This window comes from Cydia fagiglandana, chromosome 8, assembly GCF_963556715.1.
Source record: "Cydia fagiglandana chromosome 8, ilCydFagi1.1, whole genome shotgun sequence".
NCBI lineage: Eukaryota > Metazoa > Arthropoda > Insecta > Lepidoptera > Tortricidae > Cydia > Cydia fagiglandana.
The window spans coordinates 17,939,219-17,961,082 of record NC_085939.1 but is presented as its reverse complement, the minus strand read 5'-3'; the positions used below and the strand labels follow the sequence as shown (position 1 = coordinate 17,961,082).

At 37.3% G+C, this 21,864-nt stretch overlaps 2 protein-coding genes across 2 annotated transcripts; one reads left to right on the top strand and one right to left on the bottom strand.

The window, feature by feature from the left end:
- Nucleotides 1-4,606: 4,606 nt before the first annotated feature.
- On the bottom strand, nt 4,607-12,850 carry LOC134667068 (juvenile hormone acid O-methyltransferase-like). Its single transcript, XM_063524366.1, has 2 exons — nt 12,467-12,850; nt 4,607-4,760 (listed from the first exon to the last, which is right to left on the bottom strand). Exons 1-2 carry the CDS (start codon nt 12,829-12,831, stop codon nt 4,730-4,732), a joined length of 396 nt encoding a protein of 131 aa, XP_063380436.1. The 5' UTR covers nt 12,832-12,850; the 3' UTR covers nt 4,607-4,729.
- Nucleotides 12,851-14,244: 1,394 nt separating this feature from the next.
- On the top strand, nt 14,245-18,018 carry LOC134666955 (juvenile hormone acid O-methyltransferase-like). The gene is made up of 4 exons (XM_063524263.1): nt 14,245-14,601; nt 15,982-16,156; nt 16,528-16,636; nt 17,883-18,018. Exons 1-4 carry the CDS (start codon nt 14,249-14,251, stop codon nt 18,014-18,016), a joined length of 771 nt encoding a protein of 256 aa, XP_063380333.1. The 5' UTR covers nt 14,245-14,248; the 3' UTR covers nt 18,017-18,018.
- Nucleotides 18,019-21,864: the final 3,846 nt, after the last annotated feature.

The window sequence follows — 21,864 nt, the reverse complement described above, 5'->3', positions numbered from 1 at the left end:
CTTTTTTCATATCTTTGCTCATATCTCGAAAATGTGTACGAATTGCATTATAATTACTTCGGACAAAAGTTTTAACATAAAATTTACTACAAATTTGGTTATGTTTATTTTTACTCTGCGATCAATACTTTAGGAGCTACAGGCTGTTAAAGTTAAATAAGAGATAAAAAATAGACGGTTTAAAAAACGTCGTATTTTCATAATTGTTCATCATAAATAAAAATTTTAATTGAGAATAAGCAAGCTAAATGACCTGCTGATAAAATATAAAAAAACCGGCCAAGAGCATGTCGGGTCATGCTCAGTGTAGGGTTCCGTAGTTACCCGTCCGTCAAAATAGACTATTTGCAAAAACTCAAAAACTGCTTAATCGATTAGGTTCGCTATATTTTTCTCTGAAAGTCTTTACTAAGCTTTACTTTCACGATTTTTTTCATATTTTTTGGACCCATGGTTCAAATGTTAGGGGAACTAAGTGGAAAACACAACTTTTTTTCTTTCAGATCGATTATTTCCGAAAATATTAAGCAGATCAAAAAATGGTTCGCGAAGACCCGTATTCGTTTTAAAAGACCTATCCAACGACACCCCACACTATAGGGTGGAAGCGAAAAAAAATTTCATCCCCTTTTTAATGTACGGCAGCCACCCTAAAAAATATTTATTGTAATTTATATTTTACAACTTCGTCAGCGTAACTGATTTATATATTCGTGTCAAATTTAAACATGAATACTAGAAAAAAAATTTTTTATGGTGGTTGCCCTACATTAAAGTGGGGATGAATTTTTTTTTTCGCTTCCACCCTATAGTGTGGGGTGTCGTTGGATAGGTCTTTTAAAACGAATAAGGGTCTTCAAGAACCATTTTTTGATCAACTTAATATTTTCGGAAATAATCGATCTGAAAGAAAAAAAGTTGTGATTTACCCCTTTACTTTTGAACCATGGGTCCAAAAAATATGAAAAAAATCGTGAAAATATAACTTAGTAAATACTTTTAAGGAAAAATATAGCGAACCTAATCGGTACAGCTGTTTTTGAGTTATGGCAAATAGTCTATTTTGACAGACGGGTAACTACGGAACCCTACACTGAGCATGGCCCGACATGCATATGGCCTATTTTTTTATATTTTATCAGCAGGTTGCTTAGCTTGCTTACTCTAAGCTAATTTTTTTATTTGTGATGAACAATTACAAAAAAACGACGTTTTCTTAAACCGTCTATTTTTTATTACTTATTTAACTTTAACAGCCTGCCCCAGCCAGCCCCTAAAGTAATGATCGCAGAGTAAAAATAAACATAACCAAATTTGTAGTAAATTTTATGTTAAAATTTTTGTCTTAAGTAATTATAATGCTATTCGTACAGATATTCGAGATATGAGCAAAAATATGAAAAAAAGTACCTTCAACCCCCCTCTACACCCCCAGCACACCCCCTACCCTCGAGGACTTTTAGTATGTTTATCTGGACACCACAAGATATACCTGTACCAATTTTCAAAACTACACGAATTATTTCCGCAGATTTTTCTAATTTGCTCAGGCTAAACCCGAAGCAAATATTAAATGTAAAATATCAAACAAAATCAAACCAAATCAAATCCAAATGAATGTTATTATATATTTATCATCTAAAATCATCATTTAAAAGTCAATTCAACCAGGAAACATAAGAAAACAACTCAAAATTTGCATTTGATTACTTTGTCTCACATGTGAATAAAATGCAACTTTGCTATCAGTTTTTGAATTGCAAAGTAAACCTTTCCGAGCTGGTGTGGTGAAAATACATTTATTTACGTCACACCAGTTACTCGTAATTAGGTACATAAAAGTGGGTATAAAGTGATAAAGAGACAGATTTGGATGATTCAAAGTATATTTCTGTTATAAATTGCCATCATTTAAATAATGAGGCATTTACGTTTGCTGTTATACAAGGAATCCTACCGAAAACGAGTTTTAAAGTGGCGATATTATATTTTTTACGTATCGTCGCTTTTATGAATCAATGTTTAATAATGAGTTCGTTTAGGTACTTTGCTAGAATAACATCTATTGAAAACACTCAGTGTCCTTAGAATCGTTCGAAAGGCTATCCGTTTCATTATTGTTTTAATAAAATATTGTTCATACGAACAAAGTTTCTTAAGAAAGATGCAGTGTTTAAAGTGTTTCGGAGCATTACAGTTGCTGATCATGTTTATAACAGTGCTCGTCGCTGCTTCGGATCCTACAGATTGTGATGTCTGTCTGCGCGGGCGCTGCCTCAAAGAAGCTGCATTCTTTGACAATGTAACTAGACTACACAGCATCGCTACAACAATTTATCACAAAAACAACATAATGTACTACAGAGATGACAAGATCATACGAGCAATCAACTTGGATAATAATACCATTACATCAATACCAGTATCAGACATTATCAATTTTCATTTGACAGTAGATGAAGAGACTGGTGATTTATACTACTATAAATTTACTGACGTTGATAAAATTTACAAATATAAACCTAAATCTGGAGAAACTAAAGCTATCACACTAACAAAAGATCCAGATGACAATGTACATCTACACAATATATGGGCGAACAACGGTACATTGTATTTCACAAAAATTAATTATTATTATTCACGATTCATAGAAGGATTAAATTTCTTTGACGGAACTGAGATAAAAAGTATAACTGCTCTTGGACATCTTGTTGTAAACGATTTGGTATTTGATGCTGTTGGAGATATGTACATCCGTGCTTATAGAAAACTTTACAAACTCAAATTAAACGAAAATAAACTTGAAGAATTGGTACCAATATATATCAGGGCTGTAATTATGCACGGGATCGTAAACGACAAGCTGATTATTTTGAACATGGATAAAAACACAATTTACCAATTTGATGAAGTCAATAAAGATTTCAAAGAGATTGGTGCCTTTTCAAAGCCCAAATACTCTAGTTTGCTAATGTTCGACAGAAATCATAATATAATTTTAAGTAGCTCAGTGGGTCTTTTATATTACAAAGTGTCTTCTGATCGTTGTGATTATTATATAGACGAGAGCCCTGTACATATTTCTAAAGTAATAAATGCATCAGAAAATTAATGTGGGGTTTGATTTTGTGTGTCTGTGTGGGTACCTACTGGAGGTAAAATGAGCACCTTTTTTTTTAAATCATGTTCATGAGATATAGCCTGCCTGCCAGCCTGGTGACGGACAGACGGACTGACGGACAGACGAACAGTGGAGTCTTAGTAATAGGGTCCTGTTTTTACCCTTTGGGTACGGAACCCTAAAAATGTTCAAATTGACCTTCTGTTCGCAATGTACGAGTAAAAAGGCCGGTACTCTTAAGGATGACTCACGTTAGACCGGGCCGTGTCCGGGCCGGAGCTTCCGGCGCATCGTTTTCTATGGAAAACACCAAGAGATCGCATGTCATAGAAAAGTAAGCTCCGGAAGCTCCGACCCGGACACGGCCCGGTCTAACGTGAGTCATCCTTTAAACTCGTTTTCCACAGGATATTTTTGTCATGACCTACAAACACAAATGCGTCATTAATTTAAATGCCGGCATTTATAAACTTGTAATAGATGGCATAGTTTGAATCATCGAAATCTAACTAGAGAAGAATGAAAAATGTATTCTGTACCCTCTAGAATTTCTCCTGGGGTAATAATAGCTACATAATGGTGTTAAAATAGTAGATTGTTAACCAAGGGTTGAAATGACGCCTTTCAGCCAAGTTAGTACTCTACTTTTAATTTCAAATACGAGGAAAGTAAAATATTATGTTTTTTTTAAACATGATTAAGTATAGATACATTTTATATAATTTTTTGAGGATACTTTCATTTAACAATTTAGGCAAAAGTATCGTAATTTATGGAATGAGGAGTCAAATATCAGAATGGAAATTGTATAACAAATCCATTTATATTCAAATTTCAAATGCTTATCGTAAAAAAAATATAAAATCGTACCTGGAACCAGGAACCTAAAATGCTCTAGTGCAGAAACGTATCATTTTCTGCACACCTTTTAGAACAACGATGACCCTCTTTCAGATCATGAGAAATAAAAAAATAATTCTCTAATATGATTTCAAGTGTATATTATAGAGATGCAACGGATAGTTGTTTGGCCGGATACCGGATACGGGATATTCGGCCTGACCATCGGCCGAATATCCGGTATCCGGCCGCCGAATATTCGGCCAGCGGAACTATACCTACATTTCGGATTTTCAGGTGCGCATTCTGATGGTTTGACCTATTTCCTAGTAAACGTTCGCGCGGACTTATTTCTAGGTTCGAAATGAGTGCGCGTGGAAGTCAGAGGAATGATAAAATTGTTTTAAAATAATAAACAAGTACGATTATGATCGTGTCTGATTCTTAAATCCAATTTGTTTACTCCGAAATCAAGCAATGTTACTATATCCGGTATCCGGCCGGATAGTAGGTCACTATCCGGTATCCGGCCGGATAGTAAAATAATGGCCGGATAGGCCGGATACCGGATAGTAACCGGATATCCGGTGCATCTCTAGTATATTATTAAACCTATAGATATCTATTACATCTATATTTTTAGGGTTCTTAGTGAAACTTATTTATTTTACAGCTTTGGCTACAATAAGTTCGTAATCGACTTTTCTAGCGTTTGGATTCAGCTTGAAATAGTCTGCCATGAATTGGTCCCATCTCTTGTTGAGATTACCGAATGGATTGATAGTCTTTACCAAACCTGAAAAAAAAAACAAGAACAAATAAAGTTAATAAACTTAGGGCCCGATTCGGATTATGAAATAGACATCTTTTAGACATCACCAAGATACGATAACGATATGTTTAAGATCTAACCTGTCAAATTTGACATTTGCTCGATTCTGAAGATACTCTTGAACGATTTCCACAGGATATGACTTAGAGATCTAATTCACATCTAATAGATATCTTACTCTATCTAACGTAAAAGTGACATTAGTTGCCCAAATTGCGCTGCAAAAGAGAACTAGTTGATATCTAAACTATAACGTATCTAGAATGGATCTAGAACGTGTCGTCTCTTGTGAATATCTTGAAGTTCGAATACGGCAGTGAGTCTTCTGTACCTAGTACTATTATTTATTCTGTGGCAGGCACCTGCCGCGATAGCAGAGGACGCTGGTTCGTTTCCAGCCTGGGCCACTGGAGGCCTCGGTCACTTTTACTTAGTATATGACATTTATTTCAGTTTATAAGTTATATTACTTACTTTTAAACGTATCGTCATCGACATACGTATGCGTGTTGTCAGTAACGGTCACTTCGATTGACTTGAAACCTACTGATTCCATCAGAGAAAAAACTTCGCTCGCCGGGTCCTATAAACAGAAACAAAAAAGAATTACATATAGAAATGTTTTTTGTATAATTTTTTTTTCATAATAATAAATTGCAATATGCTAACAGTACCTATACAGGGTTACTTTTTTACCGGTACAATAAATAGATCACATTGCACAAATAATTTTTTTTTTTTATATTTCGCATCAATTAATTTATCCTTCACCAATTTAGTAACTTCTGGTTGCACTAAGCCGCTCGCTAAATCGCGCGCGATGACGTAAACAAACAGTTGCCAGTTCGTGCGTTTGCTAATTGATGCGTAAGGCATCCACATTTTCTAGTACTTTAGCGGATAAGTTCGGGCATTGGTATTTTTGTTTTTTTGTTCCTAAATAGTAGTAACAAAGAATGCTGGTATTTTTTTATTTTTGGCAACAATTACGTATGTTGATTTATTGTACTGGTAAAAAAGTAACCCTGTATAACGATACGTAATACAGTTGTTTGCAATATGTAGGTATAATAGCAGTCAATAGGAAAATTAAAATTAGGGGATAACTATATCGTTATAGCTGCCTAACATCATTAAAATATCATAGGTACCTGTGAATCATGATAAGGTGAGATAAACATTTCGACGTTCTCAAGGTCTTGAGCCCACTTCTTTGTACGGGAAAGAGCGCGAAAGATGTCGTATGGCGAATAACGTCCAAGGAAAAGAAGAAGACAGCTGCCTCCGACCTTCAACGAATCATAGATGTTTGAGAAAGCACGCCTGTAAAAGTAAGGTAGTATTAAGGAATTGAAAGCACTAACCGTATTTCTATGAGATCCCGATTAAATTACGCTACCGACGCCATTACATGCGCAAGCGATCTTCATTTTCCCACGCTGTCAACCGCTATAGACCGACCGCTTAACTGAGTCCTCGCCTGCGCGGTACGGGGGCGACGGGGTGTGACGACTAAGAGTGACATTCCATTTCCAACTGCAGCTGCAATACTGTTCATTTTACTATGGAAACGCGTCGCTGTCATTGTCAATTTCCATAGTAAAATGATCAGTATTGCAGCTGCAGTTGGAAATGGAATGTCACTCTAAGGGTGGCGGGGAAGGTGCAGGCGCCAGCAGGCAGGCCAGGCAGGCCGCCCGCACCTTCCCCGCCACCCTTAGTCGTCACACCCCGTCGCCCCCGTACCGCGCAGGTGAGGACTCACGGCTCGATTCGGGAAATGAATTAGATCTCTACTAGACCTCAACAAGTTACGATATGGATAATTTAAAGATATTTGTAAGATAGATATGTCAAATTTGACGTTTCCGCGATTCTGAAGGTCCTCTTGAACGATTTCGACAAGTTATGACTTAGATATCCAAGTCACATCTAGTCGATATCTAATGTAAATCTAGTTGATCTCTATATCGTCTCTAGATCTTGTGATTATCTCGTTTCCCGAATACGCGTGTCAGTTAAGCGGTCGGTCTATAGGGACTGACATCGGCGCTAGTGTGTTAAGTTTCGATTTTCCGGTTAACAGTAGTTAATCAATCATTAATAGGTACCTGCGTGTTTCGTCTACGATATCTATACCTCTCGCGGTAAAGTGCATTTTAGAAGAATGTTCGTCATTTTTTCTATCGAGCGCAAGTCAAAAACTGAATTTTGACGTTACCAGATTTCCTTACACATTTGGTAACAAATAATTTTTAAGAAAAAAGAACCGACTTCTATGGGGCCCGGTGAAAGATTATGGTAGATGGTGCACTATGTAGAAAAGGAGGTAAAACCAGTACCTACTTTCTAGTAGCATTTCGTTTCCGTAAGGGTCGTAGTTATCTAGCCTAACCTAACCCACTTCTCTGATAGCAGTTCGGTTCTGTGAGGATCGCAGTTAGAACCTAATCAAACCCACTTTTCTAGTAGCATTTCGTTTCTGTAAGACTCGCAGTTCTAACCTAACCTAACCCACTTTTGTTCGGTTCTGTGAGGATCGCAGTTCAAACCTAACCTAACCCACTTAACGGCGCATGCGGTGCGGTGTACGGGAGTTTGAGCGGGAGGGGTTTGGCATCATCATACCCACATTTTATGATAGGTAATCATAGTGGTTTATTTAGTTTAGGTATCATAGTGGTTTTCCGGGTCAAGGTCCGGGTCTCTGAGTCAGAGTCCGGGTCCGAGTCCCGGTCCAAGTCCGGGTCCGGGTCCGAGTCCGGGTCCGAGTCCGGGTCCGAGTCCGGGTCCGAGTCCAGGTCCGAGTCCGGGTCCGAGTCCGAGTCCGAGTCCGGGTCCGAACCGGATCCGGGTATGAGTCCGGGTCCCAGTCCAAGTCAAAATCGAAATTCGAAATCACCAAACATGTACTATGCGTCGTTGAAGAGTTCTGTTCTGATCATCATCAGCAGTTCCACTTCATCAAATGCAACAGTTTTTAATGTAAATGCTTGATTATATGATGAAAATACAAAAAATTCTATACGTATGCCTTTAAGATTTGAGGAGTTCCCTCGATTCCTTATGGATCCCATCATCAGAACTCGAGCTTGACAGAAATGTGGCTTAAAAACTAAACTTGCTTAACAAACATAACGAAGAGGACAAATCGCCAAACGTGAACTATGCGTCGTTGAAGAGTTCCGTTCTGATCATCATCAGCAGTTCCACTTCATCAAATGCGACAGTTTTTAATGAAAATGCTTGATTTTCTGATGAAAATACTAAAATCTCTATACGCATGCCTTTAAAATTTGAGGAGTTCTCTCGATTTCTCATGGATCCCATCATCAGAACTCAAGCTTGATAAAATTGTGGCTCAAAAACTTAACTTGCTTAACAAACATAACGAAGAGGACAAATCGCCAAAGGTGAACTATGCGTCGTTGAAGAGTTCCGTTCTGATCATCATCAGCAGTTCCACTTCATCAAATGTCACGTTTTTGAATGTATATGCTTGATTTGTTGATAAAAACACAAAAATCACCATATGTATGCCTTTAAGATTTGAGGAGTTCCGTCGATTCCTCATGGATCCCATCATCAGAACTGGATTTTGACAAAAACGGGACCAATCTGTATGCATATACATACAATCAAAAAAATAATTTTCAAAATCGGTCCAGTAATGACGGAGATATGGAGTAACAAACATAAAAAAAAAAAAAATAAAAAAAAAAAAAAAAACATACAACCGAATTGATAACCTCCTCCTTTGGGATTTGGAAGTCGGTTAAAAAGGAATGTTTCTTATAAACTTTCTGGGACATTTTGGGAAATGTGGTGGAAGTTGTTCAGCTTCATGTACTTTACCAGCATACCAATTTTTATAGAAATCTAAATTGTGATCGAAATGTAGCTACAAACTTTTTGAGAATTGCTCAAATAATGAACAAAATTGAACGAAAAAGAACGTCATAATACCGGTATTTTTTGTATGAAGAATAAACCGGTTCCGAGCCAGGCGTGGCTCACTCCGCGATTTCGTCGCTTTGCTACAGGTAGCTAAAAGTTCATCCGTTCGACCCTAATTTTGGTGTTTGCCATAAGCCGCGCGTGGCGCTGTCGCCACCTAACGGCCATATCTGTGCTGATTGTGACAGACGCGTTTTGTTAGATAGTGAGTCTTCTGGTTTACTAACGAATGGGCCAAAAACGTTTCCCAAAGTATCACATCCCAAACTATGTTTCCCAAATTATCATTTCCCAAAAAAATGTTTGGCAAAACAACTTATCGCAAATTTTCAGTTAGCAATAGTCTTTTTTGGCAAGTTATTGTTTAGCAAATAATTACTTGGACAAGTTTCATTTTACCAAATATTATTTATTCAAATGTATCATTAAGCATAACTTATATGTCCCAAAATATTGCATGGCATACAATTTACATACGAATAGAGAGGAGGCTGCAGAATTTTATTTGTCTGGTATTTAACTGATCATTATTTTTGGCAGTAAGAATGTTTTTTTTGACGTTCTATTTTACTATGTTTATGTTTACATAGTAAAACGTAACGTCAAAAAAAAAACATTCTTACTGCCAAAAATATATAGTAAATGATCACTAAAATTAAAAATCCATTTTAATGTAAAATTATAACCAAATTTGTTACATCTTGCTATTCTATTAAAGCAAACAACACCAAAGTAATCATTGTAACCCAAAAATAGTAAATAACCACCAATATTTACACCACATTTTAGTTTAAAATGTCATGCAAATTTTTTACATCTCGTTATTCTATTAAATTAATTAATCCTCGATAACCTTTTTCTAGTACATAGTATTTCGTTTCTGTAAGGATCGCAGTTCTAACCTAACCTAACCCACTTTTGTAATATTTAGCATTTCGATTCTGTGAGGGTCACAGTTCTAACCCAACCTAACGTACTTTTCTGATAGCGGTTCCGTTTTGTGAAGATTGAAGTTCAAACCTAACCCAACCCACCCAAATTACGTAGAATTTAACGTAGGTACCTATATTAACATAACAAAAAGTACAAATTTAAATAGAGATGCCTATTTGTCAAATTTGCGAAGTGACAATTTTGACCAAACATCTTTTTAGAATATAATATTAGACAATAAAAACCGTTTGCTAAATAAGTTTTTGTCCTAATAACATTTGACAAAGTAAAATCATGCCAAATGATAATTTGACCAAATAAATTATATTTTGACGACCAGTCTGGCCTAGTGGGTAGTGACCCTGCCTATGAAGCCGATGGTCCCGGGTTCGAATCCTGGTAAGGGCATTTATTTGTATGATGATACAGATATTTGTTCCTGAGTCATGGTTGTTTTCTATGTATTTAAGTATTTATATATTATATATATCGTTGTCTGAGTACCCACAACACAAGCTTTCTTGAGCTTACCGTGGGGCTCAGTCAATTTGTGTAAAAATGTCCTGTAATATTTATTTATTTAATATTTATTTATTTATTTATTTTATTTATTTATTTATATGCGAAGTGTCACTTTGGTAAAAGTTCCTTTGGGAAATGAAACTATTGCGATAAGTTTGTTCGGAAGTGAAATTTGGCGAAACGTATTTGGCCCAAACGAAAGTACACCGAGTCTTCTGTACCTAGTAGGTACTATTATTTATTCTGTGTCCGAGCCTTGGCTCAGTTTGGCAGAGCGATGAGTTAGTGATCCAGAATTGCGAATTCGAGTCTCGCCCGAGATACTGAATTTTTCCATTATGAATTTATCTTTAAGATCGTTGTCAAATCGTGATTACAAAAATCAATTTCAGCACAATAATCTATAGTCTGTATCTTTAGGTATTTAAATAAAAGTAAACAAACAATTTGTATATTTTCGGGTAGTTACCTATAGGTAACATTTATTTCATGGTTAACCAACCAAATACAAAACCGCCTGGATCACTGAACGGCCTGACTTTAACCTACATTATTTGATCATGTAATGTTTTCATCTACCGTCAACTGGCTTACGGAGCCATGTGAGGGACGAGGCTAGATTTTTTTTACTTTTTAGGGTTCCGTACACAAAGGGTAAAACGGGACCCTATTACTAAGACTTCGCTGCCCGTCCGTCCGTCCGTCCGTCCGTCCGTCCGTCTGTCCGTCTGTCCGTCTGTCTGTCACCAGGCTGTATCTCACGAACCGTGATAGCTAGACAGTTGAAATTTTCACAGACGATGTATTTCTGTTGCCGCTATATATAACAACAAATACTAAAAACAGAATAAAATAAAGATTTAAGAGGGGCTCCCATACAGCAAACGTGATTTTTGACCAAAGTTAAGCAACGTCGCGGGCGTGGTCAGTACTTGGATGGGTGACCGTTTTCTTTTTGCATTTTTTTCCGTTTTTTTTGCTTTATGGTACGGAACCCTTCGTGCGCGAGTCCGACTCGCACTTGCCCGATTTTTTTTAATACCTACCTAAAGATACAGACTATAGCGAACGCTGTCTATACAATCGAAGTTACATTCACATTTTAAAACGACCATCTGCCTAGAATATTATTTATGTCTGGTTTTTGTTGCTAGAAATTGTAAAAGAAAGAACTTAGAGCGAGTAGAAAATGTACAGTCAAAACTTGAATTTCCTCTATTTTCTACCAGACTACATTACCAGACATATAGTGGTAGCTTATGTGACTGCTACAAATGAAATATTATGTTACATTAATGATCATGACAAGTTTCATAGTACTTAATTAACGCCTGTCTTAAAACGAGAACGAAACATCGATTATACAGGGTGTCCCAAGAAGTAGTGATATACTGAAGCTGGGAGGTAGAGGACCTAGAGGGCTATCTGAATCACCCCCATCCCATGTATGTTCCGCGATTTTTCGTATTTTCGGAGTTATGATTTTTTTTTAATTTTTCACCTATCGCCGAGTATGTACGATGAGATTTTTATTTATGGTGACGTGAATTATTGCGGTAGACGCTTGATTTTTTTTGTGTGCTAAGCCAATTCAGTATGGTAACATTTACTATCGTTAGATCTTAGAATGGAATTAAAAAAAATTAATGCCAAGAAAGATAAAATTACCCAGTATGTTCACAACTTCAAGTAGGGCCCTTAAAAATATAAAATCACATAAAAAAATTACCGTTTGGCTTTAGCATTTGGCATAGGTGAAAAATTAAAAAAAAATCATAACTCCGAAAATACGAAAAATCGCGGAACATACATGGGGGTGATTCAGATAGCCCTCTAAGGTCCTCTACCTCCCAGCTTCAGTATATCACTACTTCTTGGGACACCTTGTATAGGAGCGGCTATTAGCCGACGCGTTCGTGTTTCATTAAAAAATATAATTATATCCGGCCAAGTGCGAGTCAAACTAGCCCACTGAGGGATCCGTACTTATTAATACATATTTGTTGTTATAGCGGCAACAGAATTACATAATCTGTGAAAATTTCGACTGCACGGCCTATCACGGTTCATGAGATTACAGCCTGGTGACAGACAGACGGACAGACGGACACTGGAGTCTTAGTAATAGGGTCCCGTTTCTACCCTTTGGGTACGGAACCCTACAAACAATTGGTAACTTTTTTAGTATAAACGGTGACCATTTGTAAACGTTGACTAAATGTAAAATTTTTGACACTTTTTTTTAAATATTTACTTACGTTTGCTCTTGGATCCTTTGTAACGTATACGAAGAGAATGCATGATCAAAGGCTCCTCTCAAGGGTTGTGGTAATTCTTCCGTAATATCCCACATAATAAACTCAATCTTGTCAGTTCCATAGTTTTCATTTGCAAATTCAACCATTCTTGCACTTTTGTCGCAACCAATTATCTTTTTGTAAGAGATTGGCAGATATTTTTGCAATATATTTGTAGTTGTGCTCCCATCGCCGCTTCCAAAGTCAGCAATATACGCGTTTTCTCGCCATTTGTTATTAATACAGAATTCTTTTAAAACTATATTTGCGTCCCGTTTGGGCAGGAAAGCCACTTGCCTGTATAATTGAGGTAAATCCATCTCCATGATTTATATTTTTTTAATTCAAAAAGTGTTCAATACACGGCCGATATGCCTCGGGCTCTTCGTTACCAGTGAGGTAAAAAGAAAGTTTAGTCCAAACAAATCTCTTGTTTATCTTGTATCAAGTATTATTATTGAAAGTTCGATGCCTTACTATCACAATAGGTACGCGCGCGACGGATTTTACCTATTTGTGCCCACATGCGCCCTCTACGTGCACCCACGGTAGCAGTCGCCTAAATATGGCTGTCTGCCCGATTCTAAATTTAAGGTACGTCAATTAATAGCTCTAGAAACGATATGGACTACCTAGATGTGTCAGTGCCAAAAGTGACTTTTATGTTTGAAGGAATGTCACATTTGACACGGACATATCTAATCCATATCGTTTATAGATCTATTAACTAACGTATCTTAAAGTTCGAATGGGGCCGAGTGAAGTTATTAGACACATAACTAATTTAGGAACATGGTTAATTGAAGTAATAATATATACCTATACCTATACCTACATACAAGTATTTTACTAGAATAGATGTTCTGAAGAAAGTCTGTGATATTTTTTTTTATAATCTCTAAATTGTAAATACAGATGTCAAACACAATGAAAAAAAAGGCCAAGTGCGAGTCGGACTCGCGTTCCAAGGGTCCCGTACATTAAGTCCGAATCACGCTTGACTGCACATTTCTAATAGGTTTTCGTGTCATTTATAGGTAAAGAACTAATTTGAGTATTTTTTCAAAATTTTTGACCCAGTACTTTCGGACACAAAGACCATCCCCCCGGTCTTGGGGAGTTCTTGCAAAAAATCTTCTTTTCTTAGTAAATAGACGTAAGTACAAAGCGCTGCAATATCATGTTGGGAGTCCTTATGGTACTTACTAATTGCCCCTGTATGGCCTATTTTGACAGAATGGTAACTACGAAACCCTATACTGAGCATGGCCCGACATGCTCTTGGCTGATGACTGGGCAGTTGTTCGATAATGATCCAAGGTCAATTCATTCGATACCGCAGTAGCAGTACTGTTGACAATCTCATGCATTTGCAGTTATCGCATGAGATTGCGAAACCTACCTACATTATATTGGGAATTCTTTCTTTTTTTCCTTTGTACGTATGACATTTATTTCGTTTATTAAATAGGAGTGTATCTGAACTGAAAGTACCTAATTTTTTTTCTTAGAATGCTTGTGATAAAAAATTCTGCAATCAGTTGAATGCATCATGAGTCCTGAGATTAAATAGAGTTAAGATAGCTTGACGAGGGTATATAAATACAATGACGGAGCAACGGAGCATTTTAGGTATTTTTTAAATTGACATCTCTTCTAAGGTAGAAGGTACTAGAGTAGTAGTAGGAAAATACTTTATTGTACAAAAAGAAACACGAAACTAGTACTTTGTCTTTGAAAAATATGCGTGACCTAAAGATGTATCAGCAGCTCCATGCAATGCCCGCTGAGGATGTTATAGAAACCCTTGATGAATTCTCGTTTCATTGGACAAACGACGCTAGAATCCTGGACATAGGATGCGGCGATGGTAGCGTTACTATGGATATTTGGCAATCGCACGCACCGAAGAACTTTAAAAAGATTATTGGCATCGACAAGAGCCAATTATGTGTCGACTTTGCAACGCAGCATTACAGGAGCGAGCGGGTTCAGTTTCTGAGGCTGGACATAGAAGAAGAGTTACAGAAGGAACTAGAAGGAAGCTTCGACCACGTAGTCTCATCTTACACATTTCACTGGGTTCATTTACAAGAGTAAGTTCCCGATCCCTTAGGGCTAAAATAGACGATGCGAGAACTCGCATGCGAGTTTCAGTAAATTGCGGGTTTTGATCGGTCGGTTGAATTGGACGTAACCAACAGTCCGCAATGTAACTAAAATCGTATGCGAGTTCGCGCGCCGTCTTAATCAGCCCTTATACGTTGATCTTAAGTGTAAATTTAATAAGTGTGTGTACATATTGCCATACGATAAATAAATAAATAATGCTTTTTTGATGTACATTTCTGTATAAAAGGTATGCTTAGTGGTCTTAAACTAAACAAAAGGTTTTAGCAGGCTAAGCGAACAAGAAGTGCCCCCAACGATGGATTTGGTCATTCTTTCAGGTGGTGTACTGGCAGGTCCTAAGAACTCTCTATGCTTAATATCAGTCCTCGACCTTCTTTTGTTTTCGAGTTATTCAGGATAATGTAAAATCATCAGTGTATCATTGAAAGTGTCATATTTTGTAAACCGTTCAAGTTATATTAACCAAACAAAATTATATTTGACAACAATAAAATAGACTACAAAATGAATATGTTTAACCTGCATCATGTCCTTATACTTCATTATAAAAAAAAACATTTTATTTTTCTTCTCATTATTTTTTATACGATTCGCGGAGGTACACCTACAAAAAAAATATGCATGAGTAGCCACTAATACCCACTATATACACATATAAAAATATTTGCATAAATCTTCGTGCGTCATGTCAAAAAAAAAACATTATCGAACAAGGATCTCGGAAACGGCTCTAAACATTAAAAAAACTCAAAATGCGCGTTTTCCCAGAGATAAGACCTAGCTAAATCAATTTATCGCCCCCGAAAACACCCATATAGCAAATTTCATCGAAATCGTTAGAGCCGTTTCCGAGATCCTTGTTCGATAATGTTTTTTTTTTATCAAACGCACGATGCACGAAGATTTATGCAAATATTTTTATATGTGTATATAGTAGGTATTAGTGGCTACTCATGCATATTTTTTTTTGTAGGTGTACCTCCGCGAATCGTATAAAAAATAATGGGAAGAAAAATAAAATGTTTTTTTTTTTTATAATGAAGTATAAGGACATGATGCAGGTTAAACATATTCATTTTGTAGTCTATTTTATTGTTGTAAAATATAATTTTGTTTGGTTAATCTAACTTGAACGGTTTACAAAATATGACACTTTCAATGATACACTGATGATTTTACATTATCCTCAATAACTCGAAAACAAAAGAAGATCGAGGACTGACATTAAGCATAGAGAGTTCTTAGGACCTGCCAGTACACCACCTGAAAGAATGACCAAATCCGTCGTTGGGGGCACTTCTTGTTCGCTTAGCCTGCTAGACCCTTTGAATTCTTTTTTATAGGACTGCATTCTCAAATGTGCACAAGCTCCTTGTCAAAGGCGGCAGCTGCCTGTTAATTTTTCTAGGATATTTCAAGCCCTATGAAAATTATCGTACGCTTTCTCGTTTGGAAAAATGGAGCGCAGATCTAAAAGACGTCGAAACTAAGTTCGTGTCTCCATATCATGACTCACAGGCAAGTGATAGGTATTTTCTGAATAGATTTTTTTTTACCATATATGTATAACATAATACGAGTATATTGTTCTATCCTCTACCCCGGCTCGTACCAATGAAATTTTCGGAACTTATGTACGAAATATCATTTAATTTATCAGTTGATTTTCGGTGAAGGAAAACATCGTGAGGAAACCGGATTAATCCCAATAAGACCTAGTTTCCCCTCTAGGTTGGAAGGTACGTCAATTCTTGGGATTAGTTGTCAAGCGGACCCCAGGCTCCCATGAGCCGTGGCAAAACACCGGGACAATGCGAGAAAGAAGAAGAAATTGTCTATAATTATAAATAGGCCTTAAGGTACACTTTTGATAATTTCCTACTTTTCAGGATCCACAAAACGAAATAATAGAGCTCATGCAGCGTGTTGGCTTCAAAAATATTAAAGTGAAATTGCATCAGAAAACCTTTGATTATGCTAGTGTTCAAGATTTTACAAGTGAGTATTAGAGCGTTTTCACATTGTCCGATACGATACCGGATGTCGGAAGGAAGTGTAAAATGTAATATTACGAGTAGGTATGTGTTTCTCTATATTTATTTGTGCATTTAATAAATCATTATTACTAAAAAACGATAAATAACGCAAAAAAGGCGGACTTAATGCCAATGGCACTCTCCTGCAGCTGTTTTTGTCATAGGCGCCTTCCGACATCCGATATCGGAAAGGCGCTTTCGATAAATTCAGTCATGTTGGAGCCCTCCGTCAGCTGTCGGACCGATAAATTGGCAACGTATGTGTAAGCATAATCTTTACCGCTAAATACGGTGCCCGGACGCGCCCCCGCGGCCTGTGTCTTACATCAAGTATCGGATCGGACAATGTGAAAACCCTCTTACCTTAATATAAAATCGGATAACAGTGTGGCTGGCCTTCACCTCGGGGCCTGTTTACACTTTGATTAGTGTTTAATACGAGTTTACACATTTGCTACTTGCTACTTACTTGAGTTTAGTGGCAGAAGTATGAACTCGCACTAAACAATAATAGAATGTGTAAAGAAGGCCAGTTACACTCCCGCAGTCACACTTACCCGTAATGGTCTTATTAGACTTGCAATGTCAAAGATAATAAAAGAAAAGATAGTATTAGAGCCATGGGGGTAGTTTTAAATTTCTAATTAGGAGCCGGATATGTCCCTATAGTTAATTTTTTTAGCATTAGAAAGAACTTCGCAGAAGTAAGCTTGTGGTTCCAAATCCGGCACTTTTAGCGGTAATAATTTGAAGTAAATCATATGTATTGACCATGCTACATTAGATAATTCAATAATTATTAACAATTAAAGAGCCTGATAAAAACTGCACGCTTGCTTCTGTGGAGTTCTTTCTAATGCTAAAAAAACGAACTATAAACTATGTCCAAAAGATATTGGCACTGTGAATGTCATCTCGCTTTGTGTGGTAGGGCACTTCTAAACGCCCACGTTTGTTTTTTTCCGCGCCGCGTCTCGCCGCGCCGCCGCCGCGCCGCGCCGCCCGACATTGAATTCGCGTGCAAATCGCGCCACGTCGCGCCGCGCCGCGTTCGCACCGAGATCGCTTACGTAGGACACTTCTACACTTCGCTTTACGTTCGCGCGATGTTCACCCACGTAAGACGCTGCGTAAGGGTTCCTGGTTGACTACGGAACCAAACAATTACGTGTGCTACCTAAAGAGTTAACCGAAGTCCCTCTTTTCAGATATGATGAAGTGCCTGAATCCCTTCGAGGGTCTGACGGATAAGTGGCACGACTTCATGGACGACTACGTGAAACTGGACCCCAAAGCGGGAAATATCAGCTATCAGTTGTTAGTTGTTAATGGTACCAAATAATAACAAAAAAATACGGACGGTCTGCCCTTCGGGCATCGGAAGGTATCTAACGAACCTAACCTACCTACCTACCTATGATTTTTTCCCCTAAAGTGTAATTTTTTCAAGGACGTAAAACTAAACAGGTAACTTCAGACGCCCAAATGGCAAACTGCCAAGAAATAGGAGTCCCGCGAGGCGGGGCTTCGTCAGAAGTTGTGAAGGAAATGTTTTTTGAACAGAAACAGTGCGGTGGGACCATCCAAGAACTCCAGATTTTCCATTGTTTTGATGTGCAGGGCCACGCATTAAAGAATGAATACGACCAAAATGCCGAGTCAAATTAGAAACTGCGCTTTTAATGTCATAATGCGAACCGTTTAAAATTTTTGATGGTCCTTATGCAGATTTAAAGGAAATTGGTGCCTTTTCACACAAATTCTCGGATCTGCTTATGTTCGACAGAAATCATAATTATAATTAACTAAAGGTTAACTGGAAGAGATCCCATTCAGGGATAAGTTCGCCTTTGTTGTATTTAATTGACTCTGTAACTGTGTTTCCCGTGTTTATATTTCTATGTACAATAAAGTAAATACATACATACATACATAATTTTAAGTAACTAGCGACCGAAGAGCTGGCGGCTACCTCGCTATCAGCATTGCGTTACAGCGATGAAATGCCGCCAGCATCCTTGGTACAATGCCTCAAGGGCCTATTTTAGATTTAAAAGCTAGTTATTAATTTAGTTTAGTTGTACCACTGTATACATATTTTTTGTAAATTATTTTTTTGTATTATTATTTATATTAAATCGGTAAATTGTAATTTAAAGAAACTCAGGGTATCTTCTGATTATTATTGTGTTTGTCATGTAAACTAGAGTCATGTTCATATTTCTAAAGCAAAAAGTGCATCAGAAATGGAAGAAAAAAATTAGGTACTCTTATACTTACCTAAATTTTTTTATGACGTCAGTTTTTATAGGACCAAACTAACTCTGCATGGCATTTGCAATTGCAATGCGTAGAAAAATTTAACATTTATAATGACGCGGCCTTACTTCGATCCGTTCCAGTCCGTGTAAAGATAGCTCAACAAAGTCTAGATAAACACTTTAAAAACAAAAGCTTTACGATCTCAGTAAAAACGAAATGTACCAGAAGTTACACCCCTAAATAAAACATGTGATATACGCAGAATTTTTATTACAGTATAAAAATGGCTCAGTAAAGATAAACTTAAACACCTTACGAAAACGAGACGCAATCATTTTTGGGGATAAGTTTTTTACGACGAAGTTAAAAGATCACGAAGTGGAAATTTTAAGCATTATTGCGAATTTACTTGCTTGTTGACGCTCTAGTGCGTAAAATATCGGTTTATTACCAGTTACGAGTATGGGAAGGTCTCTTTATCGTCTGTCTTCATTTGACTCTGAACTCCCAGTTACATTTTGATAACGTGACGAGTGTTCGCGTTTACGTTGTCTATTTTTGTATGGGATTTTTCGAATGAAACGAATTATCGAATTCGCTTAACGAAAATTATCGAATTAAATTTACACTAGAGGTACTGAAATATGACCGAAGGTAACCGGTGGGGCATAATGATATTGTGAACTGATTTATATTTTTTATAAATCACTCAACTAAAGTCCAAAAGGTCCCAACTTAAGGATGACTGACGTTAGGCCGGGCCGTGTCCGGGCCGGCGCTTCCGACTTCACCTGTCATGTCATATAAAAGTAAGCGCCGGAAGCTCCGGCCCGGACACGGCCCGGTCTGACGTGAGTCTTCCTTTATGGTCCAGAATCAACCCGAATACTTTTGTTCAGATTTGAAAAGAGTCGAGGCTATTTTAAAGCACTAAGACTGCTAAGGTCCAGAAACCGTCTTAAATTCGATATTGAAACGTATTTCAGAAAGCGAATTATCTAATACTGCTCGTAGATATCCCATTAATGCAATTAATGGACCTGACGAGAACTTAGTGCAATTAAATTATTGGCGAAATGCAAAATCGTATTAAATCCCAGCGTCCGTCCGCTGGCCAACTGCCAGAGGTATAGTTCCAATAGTTTGCAGAGCTGCCGAGTCGACAGATCAAGCACTGCCAAAAATGGCCCTACTTTTCTCCCCTCTACCGGTCCTACCTTACTACCCAGTAATGAATAAGGATATTTCTGGAAACTTTCATCAGAAAAATCTCGGACAAGTCTCAATTTACCAAATTTTCGGTAAGATTTGGGATAAGTTCAAGTTCTTCTGTTGATGACTATTTCATTTAACATTTACATCACTCATTTGCATCTTTTATAAGTTTCATGGAACTCGAAACTAACTGTACTTACTTACCTATTAGTTCCAATAGATTGCAGAGCTGCCGGCTCCGTTTTATTTACCTTAATCGATAAAGTAGAAGTCTTTTAAACTTATCAGCAACTTAGGTCTTTAACTTAAGACTTAAGTCTTTCGGAAAATACTAAAAAAAACCGGCAATCTTCAAGACGGGTTATCTTATTAAATAGATACCGACGGTGTAAATAAAAAAAAACAACGGGTTGCACCCCGGGAGTGCCGACAGAAGTGAAAACTCAATGACTAGTCCAAAATGTCTGCAGCACTATGTATAATTGACATATTATATCCTCCTTTCTATTGAAAAACTAGTTCCGAAATTGCTGGCCAGTGAGCTTAAATTTGTAGCGTTAATTGTTAAAAAATCGAATAGAAATTGTAAAGTTACCTTGCAGACCTCGCATCTAAATATATTTGGTCATGATATTTTGAGTTTTATTCACCAGTACTAGAGTTCACTTTTATTAGCGATTTCATCAAGATGTAGCTTTATTGAATTATATTGGAGTGATATAAAGTTAGAATGTAACTGCGAGATCCTCGTATTTCAGCCCGTACAAGATTAGAACATTGAGCTTTATTACTTAATATAAAAGTCCAGTTTTAAATAATTGACCTGATTATGATACGTTATGACTAAAGTTCTTTGGTGAATAAAGTTGTCCGTCACACATGACATGACGTCAGCGCGTTACGCGTTACACGTTACGCTGTTTCGATGATCATTTTTTCCCCACCTCAAAAAGTGCTCAGCGCCGCTAAAGAAGTTTTCATTTCAAAAAAATCTTTATTAAAACGGGCCTTACTTGCTCTTGTTTATCACCTTGAACATTTGTACACATGGGGATGTCAAATTGTCAATTAAATTAGGTATTGTAAATTTTAAGGCAGAAATTGTTATTTAACACCAATCACCAAATGGAATCGATTCTTGCTGAAAGACGTTTCAAATGAATTCTTCAACGGAATTGGTAAATTAAATTTCATTTTATTTGTGTACACAGTGACCCAATTAAGCCTGCCCAGTGGTCCGTGTGACTTGTCTCGAAGTAACGAATGAAATTTATTCTATCTTTTACTTTCAAGTGCAGTGATCAAAGAAAATAGAAAAATCGGCCGAGTTTATTGGACCATGCACAGCGTAGTAGGGTTCCGGAGCCGTTACAGAGATTAGGCTAGATGACAAGTTTTTAAGGGCCCCCCCACATCTGGCGTCTTTCGAGCGTCGGCGTCTACAAGTCTATGGCCGACGTCGACGCAGCGTCGACGCAACTGCGCAGCGACGTCATTTTCCATAGCGCTGGTCCGACGCCGACAGACGCCGACGCTCGAAAGACGCCAGATGGTATCAGTCTAATCAGGGGCCCTAAAATGGTATCAGTCTAATCAGGTTTGTTTTGAGGATCAAAATTTCTAAATGGAACCCATTTACGCGAAACGTGACGTAACAACTTGATTGAGACGTTAAAAAATTGCGATTATGACTGTGAAAGTTTGAATGTACCT

What these genes read in the sequence shown, in the direction of transcription:
- LOC134666955 (XM_063524263.1), top strand. Translation starts at nt 14,249, where the DNA reads ATGCGTGACCTAAAGATGTATCAGCAGCTCCATGCAATGCCCGCTGAG. An exon ending in CACTGGGTTCATTTACAAGA is followed by an intron (nt 14,602 to 15,981) that starts GTAAGTTCCCGA and finishes TCTTTTTTATAG; the next exon opens with GACTGCATTCTCAAATGTGC. An exon ending in CTCCATATCATGACTCACAG is followed by an intron (nt 16,157 to 16,527) that starts GCAAGTGATAGG and finishes CCTACTTTTCAG; the next exon opens with GATCCACAAAACGAAATAAT.
- LOC134667068 (XM_063524366.1), bottom strand. Translation starts at nt 12,831, where the DNA reads ATGGAGATGGATTTACCTCAATTATACAGGCAAGTGGCTTTCCTGCCC. An exon ending in CAAAGGATCCAAGAGCAAAC is followed by an intron (nt 4,761 to 12,466) that starts GTAAGTAAATAT and finishes TTTTTTTTTCAG; the next exon opens with GTTTGGTAAAGACTATCAAT.